Source organism: Oncorhynchus mykiss, chromosome 2, assembly GCF_013265735.2.
Source record: "Oncorhynchus mykiss isolate Arlee chromosome 2, USDA_OmykA_1.1, whole genome shotgun sequence".
Lineage (NCBI taxonomy): Eukaryota > Metazoa > Chordata > Actinopteri > Salmoniformes > Salmonidae > Oncorhynchus > Oncorhynchus mykiss.
Window position 1 is genome coordinate 66,111,129 of NC_048566.1, and position 18,833 is coordinate 66,129,961.

Genomic DNA, 18,833 nt, shown 5'->3' on the forward strand with positions numbered 1-18,833 from the left:
ACATCTCTGGAGAGACCTGAAAATAGCTGTGCATTGACACTACCCATCCAACCTGACAGAGCTTGAGAGGATCTGCAGAGAAGAATGGGAGAAACTCCCCAAATACACGTGTGCCAAGCTTGTCGCGCCAATACCCAAGAAGACTTGTGGCTGTAGTCGCTGCCAAAATTTGCTTCAACAAAGTACTGAATAAAGAGTCTGAATACTTATGTAAATGTGAGATTTACATTGTTGTTTTTTATTATACATTTGCAAACATTTCTAAAAACGTGTTTTTGCTTTGTCATTACGGGGTATTCTGTACAGATTGCTGAGGGGCGGAAAACAATTTAATTCATTTTAGAATAACGTCACATAACGTATTTTAGAATAACGTAACAAAATGTATTTTAGAATAACGTAACATAACGTATTTTAGAATAACGTAACATAACGTATTTTAGAATAACGTAACAAAACGTATTTTAGAATAACGTAACAAAACGTATTTTAGAATAACGTAACATAACGTATTTTAGAATAACGTAACAAAACGTATTTTAGAATAACGTAACATAACGTATTTTAGAATAACGTAACAAAACGTATTTTAGAATAACGTAACATAAAGTATTTTAGAATAACGTAACAAAAGGTGGAAAAAGTCAAGGGGTCTGAATACATTCCTAATGCACTGTATATAATACATGATGGTTTAAATAGATCAGAATATCATTAAACAACATGTATTATTAGAACAAAGTAAGAAGTAAGTTTCAGTGGGTTAAAATGCAAGGATGCCTACCCACCTGTTCCCTTAAGCATTCCATAAACACTATCTAAAGGGAGTATTCACAACAAGAAGACCACCAGCAGATCATTGGATTTCAAAGTCACAATATCAATATTTAGATTCATATTTTAATAGCATTCCCTTGGCTCATTGGTAAAATGCAATGAACACACAAAAAAACAAACACAAAATAAACTCTCCTGACTAGATCTCTCCCTAAAGTCATGATGTTTTCAAAATGACATTCGACCGAATCGGTCTTTGCTCAGAGAATCATGTAGAGGGAGAGATGGAGGGAAGAGAGGAGCAGGGGAGTTGTGGTAGCCAGCCAGACAAACACAGTACTGAGAGGTTCAGGAGTAGCATTATGAACAGAGCCGAGAGGTACAGTAGCAGACGAATAGAGTGCACATCCCAAATGGCACCCTATTCCTTATACAGATGTAGGATCTTCAATTTGAGCCCGTTTGCTACAGCAGGAAAATCACCCTGCTGTAACAGGAAATGTGAATTATGTGGATTATAATTAATGGACATTTTTGTAGGGGTTGCTACATTTTTTAAAAGGGAAAATCAAGTCTGAAATTTCAAAGTGGAAATTAAACTTCAAATACACTACAGGTTTTACATTTCCTACATTGTAGAAACGTTATCCTGCAACAGGGTGATCAAATTAAGATCCTACATAAGATTCTACAAAAGTAGTGCACTATATAGGGAATAGGGTGCAATTTGGAATGCGACCTGGTCAAAGGTAGTGCACTATATAGGGAATAGGGTGCTGGTTGGGATGCAAGACAGAGAGAGGGGATAAGACACCATTAAAGGGTACAGATGGGAAGTCTGTCTCCCTCTAGCAGGCAAGGTGACAACTAGCTCCTTGTAATACCCTGCCCGACCTGCTGTCCAGAAAGCCTCTGTCTCTCTGAGGAGAGCAAACACCTTGCTATTTCAAGCCCTCTCTCTGTCAAGTCAAGGACATAGCTTGTTTACTGTCTACACAGGTCATTAGAGTAGACAAGACAACATAGATTATCTTATTAAATGAGTGACCTTGTTTGTTTGTGTATATCTTCTTTCCACGTGTCTGGGCTGGTTGTCCCTCTAATGATGGTACTAAATGAGGAGTGTATGAGCGTGTCTAGAGACCTGTTTAGTCCAGAATACAGGACATTATGTTCAGAATACAGGACATTATGTTCAGAATACAGGACATTATGTTCAGAATACAGGACATCATGCCCATACATGGATAGTAGCCATTTGATTACATCACATCCAACTCAAACCCAACTCAGACAACTCTTTACCTTACCGGAAAGAACAGCAGTTTCCATGGAAACAGCTGAATGAGAGAGTCAAAGACTTGGAGAGGGAAAGGGGGAGGAGGGGGCCGAGAGAGCTGACATACTGACCTATTGTTGTTTTAGCTAAACTCTTTGATTGCAGGAAGTAATGTGGCCTTAGATACAGGTGAGACGGGGGTAGAGTATGGGTAGGAGGGAGGTGTGTAATGGCACTGGTGTGTATTGTGTCGGGGAGAAAGGGGTATCATTACACAGCGAATAAGACAGAATGGGCTGTTATGCTGTGGTGAGAAACAATGTGATTTAGGTGTGTGATGCTTAATGATTTAGAAAGCATCCAGTGATCAGTAATGCTTACTAGCCATTGGCATTATCAGTGTAGTTGATTGACAGGGGCCATTGCCCCCTGCTACTGATGTCAAAGGTTTATCTTTAGATAAAGTCTCTGCTGTATGATGACAGGATTTAGTCCCTACACCACGGCAACGGTCGCCACTGCCTTAGCTCCGTCCATTTGTGGTGTCCTTTTATTAGAAAGGTCTGTCGGCTGTCACTCAACAACAGACTGGCTGTGAAACTCTGGTGACAGAAAGTCTGTTAGAGGAACTTGTCAAGCTTCTATCCCTCTCTCACCTTATCTCAGTCTCTTCCTTTCTCCCTCTATCCCTCTCTCACCTTACCTCAGTCTCTCCCTTTCTCCCTCTATCCCTCTCTCACCTTACCTCAGTCTCTCCCTCTATCCCTCTCTCACCTTACCTCAGTCTCTTCCTTTCTCCCTCACCTCAGTCTCTTCCTTTCTCCCTCCATCCCTCTCTCACCTTACCTCAGTCTCTTCCTTTCTCCCTCTCTCCCTCACCTCAGTCTCTTCCTTTCTCCCTCACCTCAGTCTCTTCCTTTCTCCCTCTCTCCCTCTCTCACCTTACTTCAGTCTCTCCCTTTCTCACCTTACCTCAGTCTCTCCCTCTATCCCTCTCTCACCTTACCTCAGTCTCTTCCTTTCTCCCTCTCTCCCTCACCTCAGTCTCTTCCTTTCTCCCTCCATCCCTCTCTCACCTTACCTCAGTCTCTTCCTTTCTCCCTCTCTCCCTCACCTCAGTCTCTTCCTTTCTCCCTCACCTCAGTCTCTTCCTTTCTCCCTCCATCCCTCTCTCACCTTACCTCAGTCTCTTCCTTTCTCCCTCTCTCCCTCACCTCAGTCTCTTCCTTTCTCCCTCCATCCCTCTCTTACCTTACCTCAGTCTCTTCCTTTCTCCCGCTCTCCCTCACCTCAGTCTCTTCCTTTCTCCCTCCATCCCTCTCTCACCTTACCTCAGTCTCTTCCTTTCTCCCTCTCTCACTCTCTCCCTCACCTCACTCTTCCTTTCTCCCTCTCTCCCCTTACCTGTCTCTTCCTTTCTCCCTCCATCCCTCCCTCCCTCCCTGGCCCTCTGTCTCTTGAGGAAACAAGTGTGAGGATATTGTGGGGATAGCAAGGAGCAAGCAAGTGTGCATCTTGAAAACAGCAGTGACAAGCAACATGGTTGTCACAGCAACAGAAATCCTCTCTCAGCAATCCAGTGTAGACTGTGTGTGTGTGTGTCCCTCTTCCTCTGTATACACTGTGCTGAGCTAATGGGAGAAGGGAGAGAGACAGTGTTTGAGGAGATGGGAAAACAGAAATAAAATGAGTGGCCTATATTGTTGAATCGTGCTGCCAGACAGTTTAGCACATATGTTCCACAATCCCATCATTCCAAAAAGACTTGCCACTAAAACCCAGCCACAACAGTGTGTGTGTCTACAGTAGTGCGTGTGTTCATGTGTGTGTGTTATCGTTGTCATTATTTACGTTTCAATTAAAATGGAGGTGTACACAAGTGAATGATTGCGTATGGCTCTAATCTGAGAACAATTACATTGGCATCCGCTAAAAGAGAGTTCAGTCAGTGCTCTGCTTAGCTCACATCGGTGAGTGAGTGATTACTTATCTCTGTGACAGGTGACTGAACACGGTGGGTCAAACACAGGAGAGATATTACACAGACCATTGTTAAAGGGTCTTTCATGTGAAAGTGCTTGACAACAACAGTAGGTGAACAACTCACTAAGTGATAATGCAGAAAGGACTCTGTTTAGGAACTGCATCAGTGGAGGGAGAATTGTCTCAGTGTTGTTCCCTGCTTGCATCTAGATCAAACAGTTGACTATCAGAAGGAGGTTTCCTGTCAGGATCAAGTTTATCAGGCAGTCGTACACCAGCCGTGTAGGCACGGAGGAAGCCAGGCCCAACCAATCAGATTGAGCAACAACAAAAATATTGACTTGTCAGTGGTCCAAACGGGACATTATTTGTCATGCAAATAAGCTGTTGTGTTTTTGGTCCACCCAAATTTCAGCTGGCCCACCCACGGCACTGTCATACACTATTGATAGAGTGTCAATGCAGTATCACGGAGGCTGAGGAAAAGGACAGGGCAAAACAGTCCAGTTGGTGAAGATCAGAGGCCTCTGTGATATTTGGGTATTTCCACTGTAACGGAATTATGCTGAGACTCAGATATTTCCATTTAAAATGTATGCCAAACAAAAAACATTGATTTCAAAGTTTAACAAACCATACAACTCTTATGCAAAATGACTATTTTGAACAATTTACACAGTAAAAAATAATAATTCAATGGAAAAACTGTTTGGTAACATAATTAATTGGTAACACAGCTTTATTCTGTTACTAAACGTATCTGCACAGTTCATCCTGTAAATCACTTTTTGAAAAATGTTCAGGGAAATGTTTAAAAGTAGTCCTTGTGAATAAAGTGATTTTTCTTATTTTTCCACACTATGAGGTTGGAATAATACTGTGAAATTGTGAAAATTATAATAATTACTCTTTTGTGTTTTGGTGGGTTGGCGTTCTGGCATACCTGATGGCCTGCCTCCCCACTCAGACCACTCCCAGACAGTCCTAGCAAAATTCTTCCTTGAGAAATTGCTATTTCCTAAGAAGCATTTTTTCTTCTTTTTGACCATTTTAATTGAAAACAATCAGAGTAGGTTCCTTAATTGTTACCCAGAAATGATTTGATAATGAGATAAGAAGGGCTGTCTTGGACCAGTGTAATTCTGCTCCCATAGAATTGCCCATTTGTAATGATCCCTTGGAGAAGTACAGTATATCCCATTGTCATAGGAGTGCTCTGTGACTTTGTGTCATTACATTGTTTATTTTGCAGCAGAACTGTCTACGGTCTACCATGGTGGCAACACAAGCCTTTGTGTGTTAAAATGCTTTGCAGACTGACAGTACTGTTTCTAGTTTGACAAATCAATTGAAGGCAACAAGATGTCTGACAAATGCTCCACTGAGATAAGAAATATCCAGAAAAAAATACTACATACTATGATAGGAGTGTGACCATAACAGACTGGAGGGTTTGAAATTGATACAATTTAAGATTGTGTCGCTGTCTCAAAACGTGCTCTATCAGAGACATAGACATGGAGCTCGGAATGGAGTTCCTGGAAATCTTGAATACTGTTGGTCTAGAATAGACCAGTGTAAGGCATTGGTCTACTTAGCATGGCATTCACTTTTCAATCCCCATTAATAAATATCCTGGGAAACTGAAACCTGAATACATTGACTATCTTTTCCGTCATTAGGCCTTCTTTAGCCACCCCCCAACCACAGTGGACAGAAGAAAGCGGTTTTGAAAACAGGGCTAAAAATCTGTACCCGAAGCAGGACCAGTGCATGAATGAACATGAATATCAGGGGTCGCCTAGCGATAAAAGGGAGGCAAACAATCTGGATGATGCCTAACTTTCTGTTTCCCTCCCGTGGGCTGCTGGTTTGGGCTTTGGTAATGAGGGCCTGGGGACCTGAGCCAGTGTCCTCAGTTTTCTGCAGCTCAGGCCCTGACAAGCCCAGTCAGTGAGACATATTGTGGTCTGAGGTAAGCGGATGATAATGCTGGGCCCTCCCTCCTCCTCTCTAATCATAGGCCAATTGACTGAGCTAGATTTGGGAACATGGCTTATTAGCGTCATTTCTCACAACAAGATATTGGAGACATCCTGCCATACAAGAGGTCAGACACTCAATAAACCCTGACTTCGTGACCTGCTGTACACACATACATGACCTGCACAGCCGCACACACTTCACAAATTAATGAATGAAGTTCCACGGATGGTAGGGAAGTTTGCTGATGACATCTAGCCTAATGTCAATGCATCCCTCTGTAAACCCTGATAACTTCGATGTATGCTGCCAGCCAGAGGTGGATGTGTTGACACTTACCACTGTGGGCGCTAAACCACCGGGGTGCAATGTGCAGGGGCAAGGTGTCTGCCAACGACCCTCGGGATCCCAGATAGAGCATACCGTCCGTGTGATGCCCGCCGCCTGTTTCCTGGTAGCCGTTACCATGGGCAGCGTTAGTGCCAGACCCCCCTCCGGCCCTGTCCGAGTCAGTTCCTCTGGGGGTATAAAACCCAAAGGGCACCGCAGGACTATGTTCTATGCCCATCCCAGCCACTGAACTCACTGAGCGGCTGCGTAGCCCCATAGTGCCACTCGGTCGGTAGTGGCCAAAGTGAGCCGAGGGCGGCACTGCGCTGTCATCCGTCGAGACACCGGGAAAAGCACCCCGTGGCCGCCCTGCCGTACTTTGCTTGCCCCCCATCCAAAGCACCCGAGCAAAATGGGTGGGGGTTGTTGAAATGGGGGCTCCGCAGAGAGTCGAGTCGTCACTGGAATCGCCCCCGACACGCCTGTCTGCAGTGGACTTCTCGCCCTTTGCCAAAGACAAAACGGCACCTAAAAAAAATCTGGGTTGTCAAGTCTGACTAACAGACGCAACAGCCCATTTCCCTGACCGCAGCATGAGCGACTGGGTGCTTTGATTCACACCAACCGAGAAAAACTAGAATCTATAGGATGATGTCAAACGAATGAAAGGAAAACAAAACGATAAAGATAAGCAACACGTTTTCCCTCACAGCTAATGACAGGTAGCCTGCCCCAAATCACAACAAGGTTGACAAACACAAAGCGCAACAAACGTATCCGACAGTAGCGCTTCTCCGCAATTGGCTACCACATTTACATGTATTATTTTGCCTTGACTGGCTCAGCTGATCATAGCAATGACAACTGTTGCTGTCTGTCTGCCAGTATGTCTTTCCAACGATGTGAGTCCGAGTCCACTTGTTCTCCGGTTCCCGGAGATTCGGGTCAATGCATGCGGCTCCCCTGCACTATCATATCCGCGCTCTCACTCTTGCTGCTGGCAGACAATGGCGTTCAGTGCGCATACTCGGATTATCAATGTAAAGACAGTGTGAAGAGGGAATAAACAGTACTCTATATTCTTAATCACGATTAACAGATTGTCCTCGTTGTCCATCTCTTCTAGAAATCCAACGATGGCTCTTGTCTGGCTCGCCCCCGGCTGCCAAATCAGAATGCAGTGTGAGCAGAGGACGAGATATGACCTGATGTCATAACCAAGTTAACATGCAGATGGCACAGCATTCGTATTTCTCACCATATACGGCATTGTTGAGATTATTGACTCATGAGTAATTATGGGATTAGTCCTACTAAATCTCATCCTGTTGATTAGTAGCCTTGATGTATTTCCCCCCAAATAGTCCTAATTGTTATTGGCATAAATTATTGCCTAACTGTTTATTAGCCTACTGTTAAATAAACTATAAATTAACAAACAATGAACACTATTCACCATTTATAAACTCAGTAAACAATTTGTAAGGTGCCAGAATGTAAAATAAACTACCACTCTGTGTTTCTTAAAAAGCAATCTGACTGAGAAAACGGTATATCATTCCATGGTATCGCAGCTGAAAGACAAAGGATAGCCTATAGGCCTACGGAACGAGTCAGAGGTATTTACTTTGCCTTATTTTATTAATGTGTGTGGGTGTGCCACTGTGCCAGGAAACACACATCAAATGTGTGCATGTGTTAACAATGTCTTTGATTTAGGCTACAAGTGATACAGGTTGGCCTATGTGTCTGAATGTGTGGGTTTGAGTGACAGCACAGTCAGGGGCGACAGACACCTGTCACTCCCATTCACTCATGCAACAAGGCAGTCTAACTAACAGTATATCAGAATGTCATATCTCAGGTCAAAATAACCCAATTAGGCCATCCTTGTTGATGTGGTCATTAAACATAGCCTTACCACCCCCCCCCCCCCCCCCCCCACACACACACACACACACACACACACACACAAACACACCCACAAACACCAACCTACAAGATAAATATTTTAACTGCTTCATACAAAGGCGACCTTGGGACCTCACCTGGCTAAATTAGTAATTGCAAGTTACTAATCACTCACCATCACTTAAACTTGCATTGTTGTTGCAAAGAAATACATGCCACCTCAGATAGACTGAACAGCATGGTTATCTTCAGACTGAATAACGTGTTTTCAGCGATACAGGTTCGAGTATTTTAGTCTATATGATCAGTGAAAAATATAGCTAGTCTGCTAATAATGCACGGAGATTATATATATATTTTTTTTAAGAACAAAGAAAAATAAGCATTAAGCATATGTCTTTCATGTGCACGTCTTTCATGTACTCTTCTCATAAGAACCAGTAATTATAGGCTAAATGTTAAGAAAGCTCTCTGTTTTATCCGGTTGTTTTGACTGTCGAAAATCGATTGCTCTCGCCTGACTCAAAAGCGGACTGTTGCGCATGTCGGGTCATTTCGAAGTTTCGCGCCAAATCAGGGAAGCAAAGTGTAAACAGTCCCACACAGCAGAAGTTAGCTACCTCGCTAATAACTTGGAAGATATCTACTTTTGAACTACTGTGAGTTTTTAATGGAAACACATTCGTACATTCCCGTGCCTCCCGGGGTGGGGATGGAAGAGAATTTCTTATCTCTTGATGACATTTTGCTTTCTCATGAGAGGCTACCCAGTCGGACAGAATGCACATTTCCCCGACTGGGATTCCTGGAGAAATCGAGTGACTCGCGAGACATTCAAGAGGTCAGTCGAACATGTGAAACAACGTAGAGCGAAAAACCCCATCCGATAATGTTACTGTGTAGCCATTAATCTCACCACCTGTGTCTGTTAGCTAGCTAATTAGTTATCCACTTGGTATTCCTGCTGGTCGTTCAGTCACCTCGTTCACTAGCCCTAGATCATGACCCAGTTCCATTACATTACACAAGTCACTGGAGGAAAGCAAAATGAAAAATACGTATTTTCTAGGCGTTTAAGTTCACTTCAATTTTGTTTCTGATTGAAAGCAAGAAAGGTATTTCATGTTTAAAATGCATATTTTACAGGATGTTGAAAAGGCGTATTTTTTTATTCTTCCGGAAGTTGAAATAAGGTTTATTTTAGGTTCTGAAAGAAAGTTAAAAATTAGTCATTTATAGACCTTTGTTCGGGCCAAATAAGGCTCGTCCATACCGGACAAAATCTGAACCAAACATAGACGTGCACTGGTGATTTTAGCATGTAAATCTTGGTGGGGCAAAAATAAAAAAGTGGGAGGTGCATGCCAGCAAAGCCACTACACAATACATTAATTGCACTATAACGGTGACAAACGGTGCCTACATAAAGTTGCAGTCCTAACTTCTTACCACTGCTACACCTGGCTATCAGCGGAGCCTTGTCTCCCGCGAAACAGTTAATTCAGCCTCATTTACTACCTTTAAAACAAAACAGCTGACTTGCTTAAACAAATGTGGTTTCTACAGACAATTTAGATGTACAAACTATGGCATAAGGGGGCGACGAGCAGATAAAAGGCCATTTCGATAAGACATTATTGAGTGAGCTAAGACTGAAGTAGTCGATTTTGAAATGTACAGCGACAGAATTCAGAACATGGGCCGTTCTTAGTGTATTCTCCCTGTACAGCAAGTCAGAACCGTAGGATAAATACAGGGGGCATATAAGCAGACAATGAAAGCTCTTCCAAAATGTGTTGATGACATTTCTCTAAAACACGTTATAGGCTACATGTGCACCACCAAATCAGAACAGTAGGTTGAAATTAAGAGGGGTAAATATACCAATTAGTGTAAGGCACATGGGATACTAACAGCTTACTACACAACATACTCCTAGTATTACTTTCATAGCTACAGTATAGATATCTTCCTGGCATATTACAGCATTTATGCAGCAGCATACAATACATTGTTGGACTCACCTTGTTGTGCTCACTTGAACAGGAAGGTGGTGCGGCGGTCCTTCGTGGACAAATTTTGTCATCAAAGTCTGTAATTCTCTGGATTTATAGTGCTTTCAAGATAACTGGGAACTCTGAGGGGGGGGGGGGGGGGAATTATGATGACATCAGTGATCTTCAGGTCGTAGCTCTAGAAAGAGGCCTGAGTTTCGAATTTACAATTCCGAGTTGGATAAAAGTTCAAAACGCATTTTCCCACTTGTAGCTCATTTTTCCTGAGTTCCCAGTTGTCTTAAACTCACTAAAGCCAGATTTTTCAGTTCGGTGTTAGTTGTTTTGAGTGTTGCACAAATCATGCTTCATTGACAGCATGGCCAATGTTGAATATTTAAGATTAAGGGTCTCTTTTCCTAGTTTAAAATAATAGACTTTGGACCACACAGCCACTCGACAGAATAGCATTGCTTTGCAATACTTGCAGTTAGCCACACTGAATCCTTCCAAACCACTCATTGTTGAATTTGAGATTTCCTTGTGTAATGTGATTTCCATGTGTAATGTTTATGTCCAATGGCCGATGAGCACCTATACGTTTATCTATAATTTATTTTCATTATTTTCCTTCATACAACAAGGATTACAAAGGATGTATCAGTAGATTGTCGACTTGATTCATGATGATGACTGCTAGCTAAGATTTTGAAAGTATGATGTTGACATGATCAGTCCAATCAAAGCTACTGTACACGTAATGTGATTTGACTTCATTTGATCTGTGGCTTATGACATTGAGCCTTCTTGGTTGGGCACTTCTAATGGAGCTCTATGGCAGAAACCAAGGGGCTAGAATTTTCTAGCTCTACCCTTAGACTTGGCTGTGATGTGGTGTCCCCATGAGTGACAGAACACTGAGCCGATCACGGTGCAACACTCCGTATTTTCTCCTGGCTTGCCCCACCACCACAGAAAGCACTGAGCTAGGCTGAAACACCTGGATCTTTGAGCTGCCTTCCTCAAGAAAACAAGATACCATGTTTATGTGGCTTTTTTAACTCAATGATATATATATTTCTGCATTGTTTGCAAACTGATGTGGCATGTATAAATGCAAAAATAGCATGCAAAAAAGGACCCCCCCCCCCCCCCCCCCCCCCCCAAAAAAAAAAATTACGCCCGCCACTGCGTAAATGATTGGTTCAGCTTTACCAACTTTATCGCGAGCCTATTTGTTTGTGTTTACAACAGCGGGAAATATAGAAGTATTTTATTTAGTCAAAAATGGACCGATACAAACTTGAAACCACTAATGACAATGGGGTAAAACTCCCTGACAACAGTTGTGATTGTCCATTCCAAATTGTCCCTTTTACTTTGACCTGTCCTGTTTTTAGGATATGTTTGTTCACATGCCAATGCATTTTTATTTTGGTTGAACGCCATTTAGGTTAGGCTATTTGATCTGAGAAACCTGCATGATGTAAAAAGTGTCCTTATCGAAATGTATGACAAAGTAATATCTCCAGCCTGTAGGCTACAGAAAGGCCACATACACTTTCTACAGTGGTTCCTCCTTTAAAAGTTGTGAGCTTGCACTGCGTGACTTAGAGGTACCCAGCTTCATGGCTTCATTGTTCCAGACCACCACAAGGGGGAGTTAGAGCACTCATTGTGCATTTGGGTTCCAAGGTTTTTATATGACCAATCATATCGAGTGGTTCCAAAGAGGAATTTTGACGCGAGCCACCCTTGCCTTGTGGCGTCCTTCAACAAAGATGGCTGACAAAACATTATTGTGGGACCAGATGTAAGTTGTTCTAACACGGGGGAATAAACAACTTCTGTAGAATGTAAACCTCGATGGTGTCAACTGTGTTTATGTCTGCATAGCGTAATGGAAAAAATAAAAACTTCTGGCCTAGCGATCGATGACAAACGAGCTCGTTTGTCACAGGCTTGCATAATTATAAAGAGGAGATTCTCCTGATTTAAGATGGTGCCCGTGAAACAGTTTTGCTTCCGTCCCTCTCCTCGCCCCTACCTGGGCTCAAACCAGGGACCCTCTGCACACACAGACAACAGCCACCTTCAAAGCATCGTGACCCATCGCTCCACAAAAGCCACGGCTCATGCAGAGGAAGGGGAACAACTACTTCAAGGTCTCAGTGAGTGACGTCACCGATTTGAAAAGCTATTAGCGCGCACCTCGCTAACTAGCTAGCCATTTCACACCGGTAACACCCGACTTGAAAAAAATCGAAATATACACATTGCGAAATTGTTTCCAGCAACACATTTCCAGTCACCAACGCTCTGGTTAACACGAAAACTGCCTTACCAGCTCTGCTAGGGTGAGTAAAATGGTCAGAGTAGTCTCATTTGTGTCTGGAAGTAGCTAGCCAACGTTAGCTTGGGTGCTTGACTGCTGTTTTTATAAGGCCGGAACGCTCAAATCAACCCTGCTCCTCGGCCCGAAGGTCCAGTGTGTGCTCTGAGAGTGAAATGGTCTGAATTTACAAACAATTTTTCTCTGAATGGAAACTCCATGATATTAATCAAATTAAGCCACATTTCTTTAAATCAATCCCATATACTATGTTATTACAAAAAAGGTTTTAAATTCTCTGGCATGCCAGTACGGAATACAAACGCTTCTCAAAGAATCCCTCTGGTGGTCAAACTAGCAACTAACTTGCAGTAACTGAAGAAATGGCTGAGAATTAAATGACCTGCCACAGAATGCTGCAGCAGCACGCAGGGTGTGCCGCAGTGTGACGCAACTTTTAGAGGAACCACTGTGCCATGTCCTACATCTGCTGTATGATATTTATTTTTATGTGGTGGAGCGCTGCAGTAATGCGTCTCTCGAACAGCACCCCGAAGAGGTGCGCTGGGAATGGACAAGCAAAATATTTTGTGCCCCTACCTTAGACAAAGTGTGAACTGCTTATCACAGGGTGGCATCAGCCCTCACCTAAAAAATGTATTTATTACATTTTTATTTAATATTTTATTTAAATAGGAAAGTCAGTTAAAAACAAATTCTTATTTACAATGACGGCCTACCCCAGCCAAATCCTAACCCGGACGACATTGGGACTCCCAATCAAAGCCGCGACCACAGATAGTTATAAACATCTTTGCCGCGACGCTCAGTCTAAACATTAGCATACATCGCTTGTGGTACGGTTTTGGAAGCATAAGGACCTTTCATATCGGTGAGAAATATTTATAAAAAAAAGAAAAAAAGGTTAAATTTATACACCTTTTTTTTTATGCTGTGGATTGTTTCAAATCACAAGCTCGTGGGCCTATTCCTATTTGGGAAGCCCCACAGTTTGGGCAGCTGAGTGTGGCAATAGGCCTAGTTGATAATAACGTTTCATCATAAAAATCGGAAATAAAATGATCACTTTTAGATGTTTAAGTCAACTAATGCTGTATCACCAGCCCCTGCCATATGGACACATTGATACACCATGATCCATTGGTGGCTAAAGAAATGAGTACATGGAACTCATAGCCCATTTTAATTCCTATTTTTATGATTAACCACTTGACAATGATTACTTAAACTACAGCTTTATTATTGAAATGAAAACCACTCCACAAAATATGCATATGAAAATCATAACTGGCACGCAGAATAGTAGAAATGGCCGGATAAATTGTAATCGGATATTGCCTATAGACTACAATTAAGCAAGGTAAGCCATGCCTCATAACTACTCCAGCAGCAACCAGCTGAGGAGTTGCAGGAGAAATCCAGCTCAAAATAGGCTCTGTATGTTCTGCGTGTGTGATAGTCATCATGTATTTTATCCATCCAATTTAATTCCACTAAATTATGCAAATGAACCTATAGGCCGATAAGCGTGATGGTCAAATGTATTTCCATCAATAAATAAAAAGCATTACTTTACAATGGGATTTTTTTTATCCCAGTCATTTTGGCCGGTAACAGGATTTTTTTTTTTTTTTAACTATCAGATTTGTATTTTTTCTGACAAAAGCCGGCCATTGCCTGCTAATGGAAACCCTGTCAGGGATATGAGTCTACTAGCTAAGTTGTAAAGTATGGTGGAGCTGTTTTACATAAAAACATTTCATGCAATCTCATTGGCCTTGTTGTTTGAGCAAGAGTTTTGGAAAATATTGCATTTTGATGACGTGCATCCATAGACACGATATAGCAAATCTGGTGCGAGTGGTTCTGGAGAAGATGTTTTAACATTAGAAATGATCTAAAAATGTATCAAAAGCAAAAAAAAACAATGTTCTGGTATTTGGCAAGTGTGGTAAAGACTACAGAAGTAGCTAATTCTAGGGCGACGTGTCCATTTTGTCCTGATGGTCTCAGTGGGCCCACAGTTTGAACCCCGGCATTGCTGCTTGCAGCTGTATTTCTCATTATTAATAGGAGACATATAAGCACCCACAAATTGTGTAGCTATAGACCCATATAATGTTATAAAGTCATGAGCCTTGTGCGTGGCCAAACTGAAATGCATTTTGGGGAGATGTTTGTTGTGACTGTATACAGTTTATTAGGTATACCAAATGGTTCGCTCCTACAGACAGTGTGTCATTTGGCTGTGGCTTGCTATATAAATCAGGCAGACAGGCGCCGATGCAATTCAGTTACTGTTCGATTGAATGTTAGAATGGGCAAAACAAGTGACCTAATCCAGTGGTTCTCAATCCTCTCCTTGGGGACCCCCAGCCATTTAATCTATTCCAGAGCTAGCACACCTTTTTCAACTTGTCAACTAATGATCAATCTCTTGATCCATCCCTTGACTATGTGAATCAGGTGAGCTAGTTGAGGGTTACTACAAAATTGTGAAACATCTGAGGGTGCCCGAGAAGAAGTTAGAGTACCAATGACCTGAGTGACATTGAGCGTAAGCAGCATGACTCCATTGCCACATCATGCCTGGTGTCAACGGTACAGGCTGGTGTTGGTGTAATGGTGTGGGGAATGTTTTCCTGGCACATGTTAGGTCTATTGATACCAATTGAGCAATGTGTCCATGACCCAAAGAATTCAGTCTGTTCTGGAGGTAAAGTGGGTCCGGCCCGGTACTTGATGGGTGTGCCTAATAAGGGTATAAATCTAGCTAGCAATGTTATTTTTGATCCATCACCAAAATAATATTTTTCTCCGGTCTTCCAGGGTACGAAGATGGAGATGCCCCTGTTCCTGGCAAAGGGCTTGTATGAGAGGAAGAGGCGTGTTGTCTCAGTGGAGCTGCCTAAGGTCTACAAAGAGGGCTGGAGGACTGTGTTCAACGCAGACCCCACTGTAGTAGACCTTCACAAGATGGGACCCTATTACTATGGCCTCGGTTCCCAGTTGCTGCACTTTGACAGCCCTGAGAATCCGGAGATTGCCCAGGCAGTACTTCAGGTGAGTACAGCACACAAACAGCGATATCAGAGGGTATAAATATCTCACTGCTCACTCCACTACCCCCCCCCCCCCCCCCCCCCCCCTTGGCTGCTAGCTGAAACTTTCCTTTGACTCTCCCCCCAAAAACTGTGCATATCCCAACTAACGTTCCTTGTTTTATTAGTCTGCTGTTGATACAGTCCCAAAATGTTTGGCATGTCAGCAATCAAGTTTTCAAGATATAGAACTTTCAAAATACAGAAAGTGTCACAGTATGATGTGTTTTGCATGAATGGAGTTTTCCTTCCATATCAATCATGGGGTGGTATTGTACGATCACTCTTTTACCATCATCATTGATTTCATATAAGGGAGAAGTGTATAGAGAATTGTGCAAACCGATTCTGGGGAAAAGGTTTTTGAAGACTGTACAATTTTAAACATACTGGCCCTGTGCAGAAACCCAACTCCAGCCTCATTGGTGCTACTACCATAGCAAAATTATTTCTCACTGATCTTTATCTATTTGTACTAGAGGTCGACCGATTATGATTTTTCGACGCCGATACCGATTATTGGAGGACCAAAAAAAGCCGATAACGATTAATCGGCCGATTTTTAAAAATAAATAAATAATAATAAATATATCTTTATTTTTTTTTATAATGAAAATTACAACAATACTGAATGAACACTTATTTTAACTTAATATAATACATCAATAAAATCAATTTAGCCTCAAATAAATAATGAAACATGTTCAATTTGGTTTAAATAATGCATAACAAAGTGTTGGAGAAGAAAGTAAAAGTGCAATATGTGCCGGAGAAGAAAGTAAAAGTGCAATATGTGCCATGTAAGAAAGCTAACGTTTAAGTTCCTTGCTCAGAACATGAGAACATATGAAAGCTGGTGGTTCCTTTTAACATGAGTCTTCAATATTCCCAGGTAAGACGTTTTAGGTTGTAGGAATTATATTTGTCTCCTATACGATTTATATTTCATATACCTTTGACTATTGAATGTTCTTATAGGCACTTTAGAATTGCCAGTGTAACAAGATAGCTTCCGTCCCTCTCCTTTCTCCTACCTGGGCTTGAACCAGGAACACATCGACAACAGCCACCCTCGAAGCAGCGTTACCCATGCAGAGCAAGGGGAACAACCAATCCAAGTCTCAGTGCGAGTGACTTTTGAAACGCTATTAGCACGCACTCTGCTAACTAGCTAGCCATTTCACATCGTTTACACCAGCCTAATCTCGGGAGTTGATAGGCTTGAAGTTATAAACAGCTGCTGGCAAACGCACGAAAGTGCTGTTTGAATGAATGCTTACGAGCCTGCTGCTACCTACCATCGCTCAGTCAGACTGCTCTATCAAATCATAGACTTAGTTATAACATAACACACAGAAATACGAGCCTTAGGTCATTAATATGGTAAAATCCCGAAACTATCATCTCGAAAACAAGACGTTTATTCTTTCAGTGAATTACGGAACCGTTCCGTATTTTATCTAACGGGTGGCATCCATAAGTCTAAATATTCCTGTTACATTGCGCAACCTTGAATATTATGTCATAATTACGTAAAATTCTGGCAAGTTAGTCGGCCCAAACTGTTGCATATACACTGACTGCGTGCAATGAACGCAAGAGAAGTGACACAATTTCACCTGGTTAATATTGCCTGCTAACATTTAATTTATTTTAGCTAAATATGCAGGTTTAAAAATACACTGCTCAAAAAAATAAAGGGAACACTTAAACAACACAATGTAACTCCAAGTCAACACACTTCTGTGAAATCAAACTGTCCACTTAGGAAGCAACACTGATTGACAAAAAATTTCACATGCTGTTGTGCAAATGGAATAGACAACAGGTGGAAATTATAGGCAATTAGCAAGACACCCCCATTAAAGGAGTGGTTCTGCAGGTGGTAACCACAGACCATTTCTCAGTTCCTATGCTTCCTGGCTGATGTTTTGGTCACTTTTGAATGCTGGCGGTGCTTTCACTCTAGTGGTAGCATGAGACGGAGTCCACAACCCACACAAGTGGCTCAGGTAGTGCAGCTCATCCAGGATGGAACATCAATGCGAGCTGTGGCAAGAAGGTTTGCTGTGTCTGTCAGCGTAGTGTCCAGAGCATGGAGGCACTACCAGGAGACAGGCCAGTACATCAGGAGACGTGGAGGAGGCCGTAGGAGGGCAACAACCCAGCAGCAGGACCGCTACCTCCGCCTTTGTGCAAGGAGGAGCAGGAGGAGCACTGCCAGAGCCCTGCAAAATGACCTCCAGCAGGCCACAAATGTGCATGTGTCTGCTCAAATGGTCAGAAACAGACTCCATGAGGGTGGTATGAGGGCCCGACGTCCACAGGTGGGGGTTGTGCTTACAGCCCAACACTGTGCAGGACGTTTGGCATTTGCCAGAGAACACCAAGATTGGCAAATTCACCACTGGTGCCCTGTGCTCTTCACAGATGAAAGCAGGTTCACACTGAGCACATGTGACAAACATGACTGTCTGGAGACGCTGTGGAGAACGTTCTGCTGCCTGCAACATCCTCCAGCATGACCGGTTTGGCGGTGGGTCAGTCATGGTGTGGGGTGGCATTTCTTTGGGAGGCAGCACAGCCCTCCATGTGCTCGCCAGAGGTAGCCTGACTGCCATTAGGTACCGAGATGAGATCCTCAGACCCCTTGTGAGACCATATGCTGGTGCGGTTGGCCCTGGGTCCCTCCTAATGCAAGACAATGCTAGACCTCTTTGTGGCTGGAGTGCGTCAGCAGTTCCTGCAAGAGGAAGGCATTGATGCTATGGACTGGCCCGCCCGTTCCCCAGACCTGAATCCAATTGAGCACATCTGGGACATCATGTCTCGCTCCATCCACCAACGCCACGTTGCACCACAGACTGTCCAGGAGTTGGCGGATGCTTTAGTCCAGGTCTGGGAATAGATCCCTCCGGAGACCATCCGCCACCTCATCAGGAGCATGCCCAGGCGTTGTAGGGAGGTCATACAGGCACGTGGAGGCCACACACACTACTGAGCCTCATTTTGACTTGTTTTAAGGACATCACATCAAAGTTGGATCAGCCTGTAGTGTGGTTTTCCACTTTAATTTTGAGTGTGACTCCAAATCCAGACCTCCATGGGTTGATAAATTTGAT

At 42.9% G+C, this 18,833-nt stretch overlaps 2 protein-coding genes across 2 annotated transcripts in view; one reads left to right on the top strand and one right to left on the bottom strand.

The window, feature by feature from the left end:
- Positions 1-7,585, bottom strand: part of znrf1 (zinc and ring finger 1) — a 34,488-nt gene extending 26,903 nt beyond the window's left edge. Inside the window, exon 1 of the mRNA XM_021568721.2 lies at positions 6,362-7,585. Within this exon, the coding sequence (XP_021424396.1) occupies positions 6,362-6,746 (385 nt within the window). The 5' untranslated portion in view covers positions 6,747-7,585. The remainder of the gene's footprint in view (positions 1-6,361) is intronic.
- A 1,212-nt stretch (positions 7,586-8,797) lies between these two features.
- gins3 (GINS complex subunit 3) overlaps positions 8,798-18,833 on the top strand; it is a 15,742-nt gene continuing 5,706 nt past the window's right edge. Inside the window, exons 1-2 of the mRNA XM_021568733.2 lie at positions 8,798-9,104; positions 15,440-15,673. Coding sequence (XP_021424408.1) covers positions 8,934-9,104; positions 15,440-15,673 — 405 coding nt within the window. The 5' untranslated portion in view covers positions 8,798-8,933. The remainder of the gene's footprint in view (positions 9,105-15,439; positions 15,674-18,833) is intronic.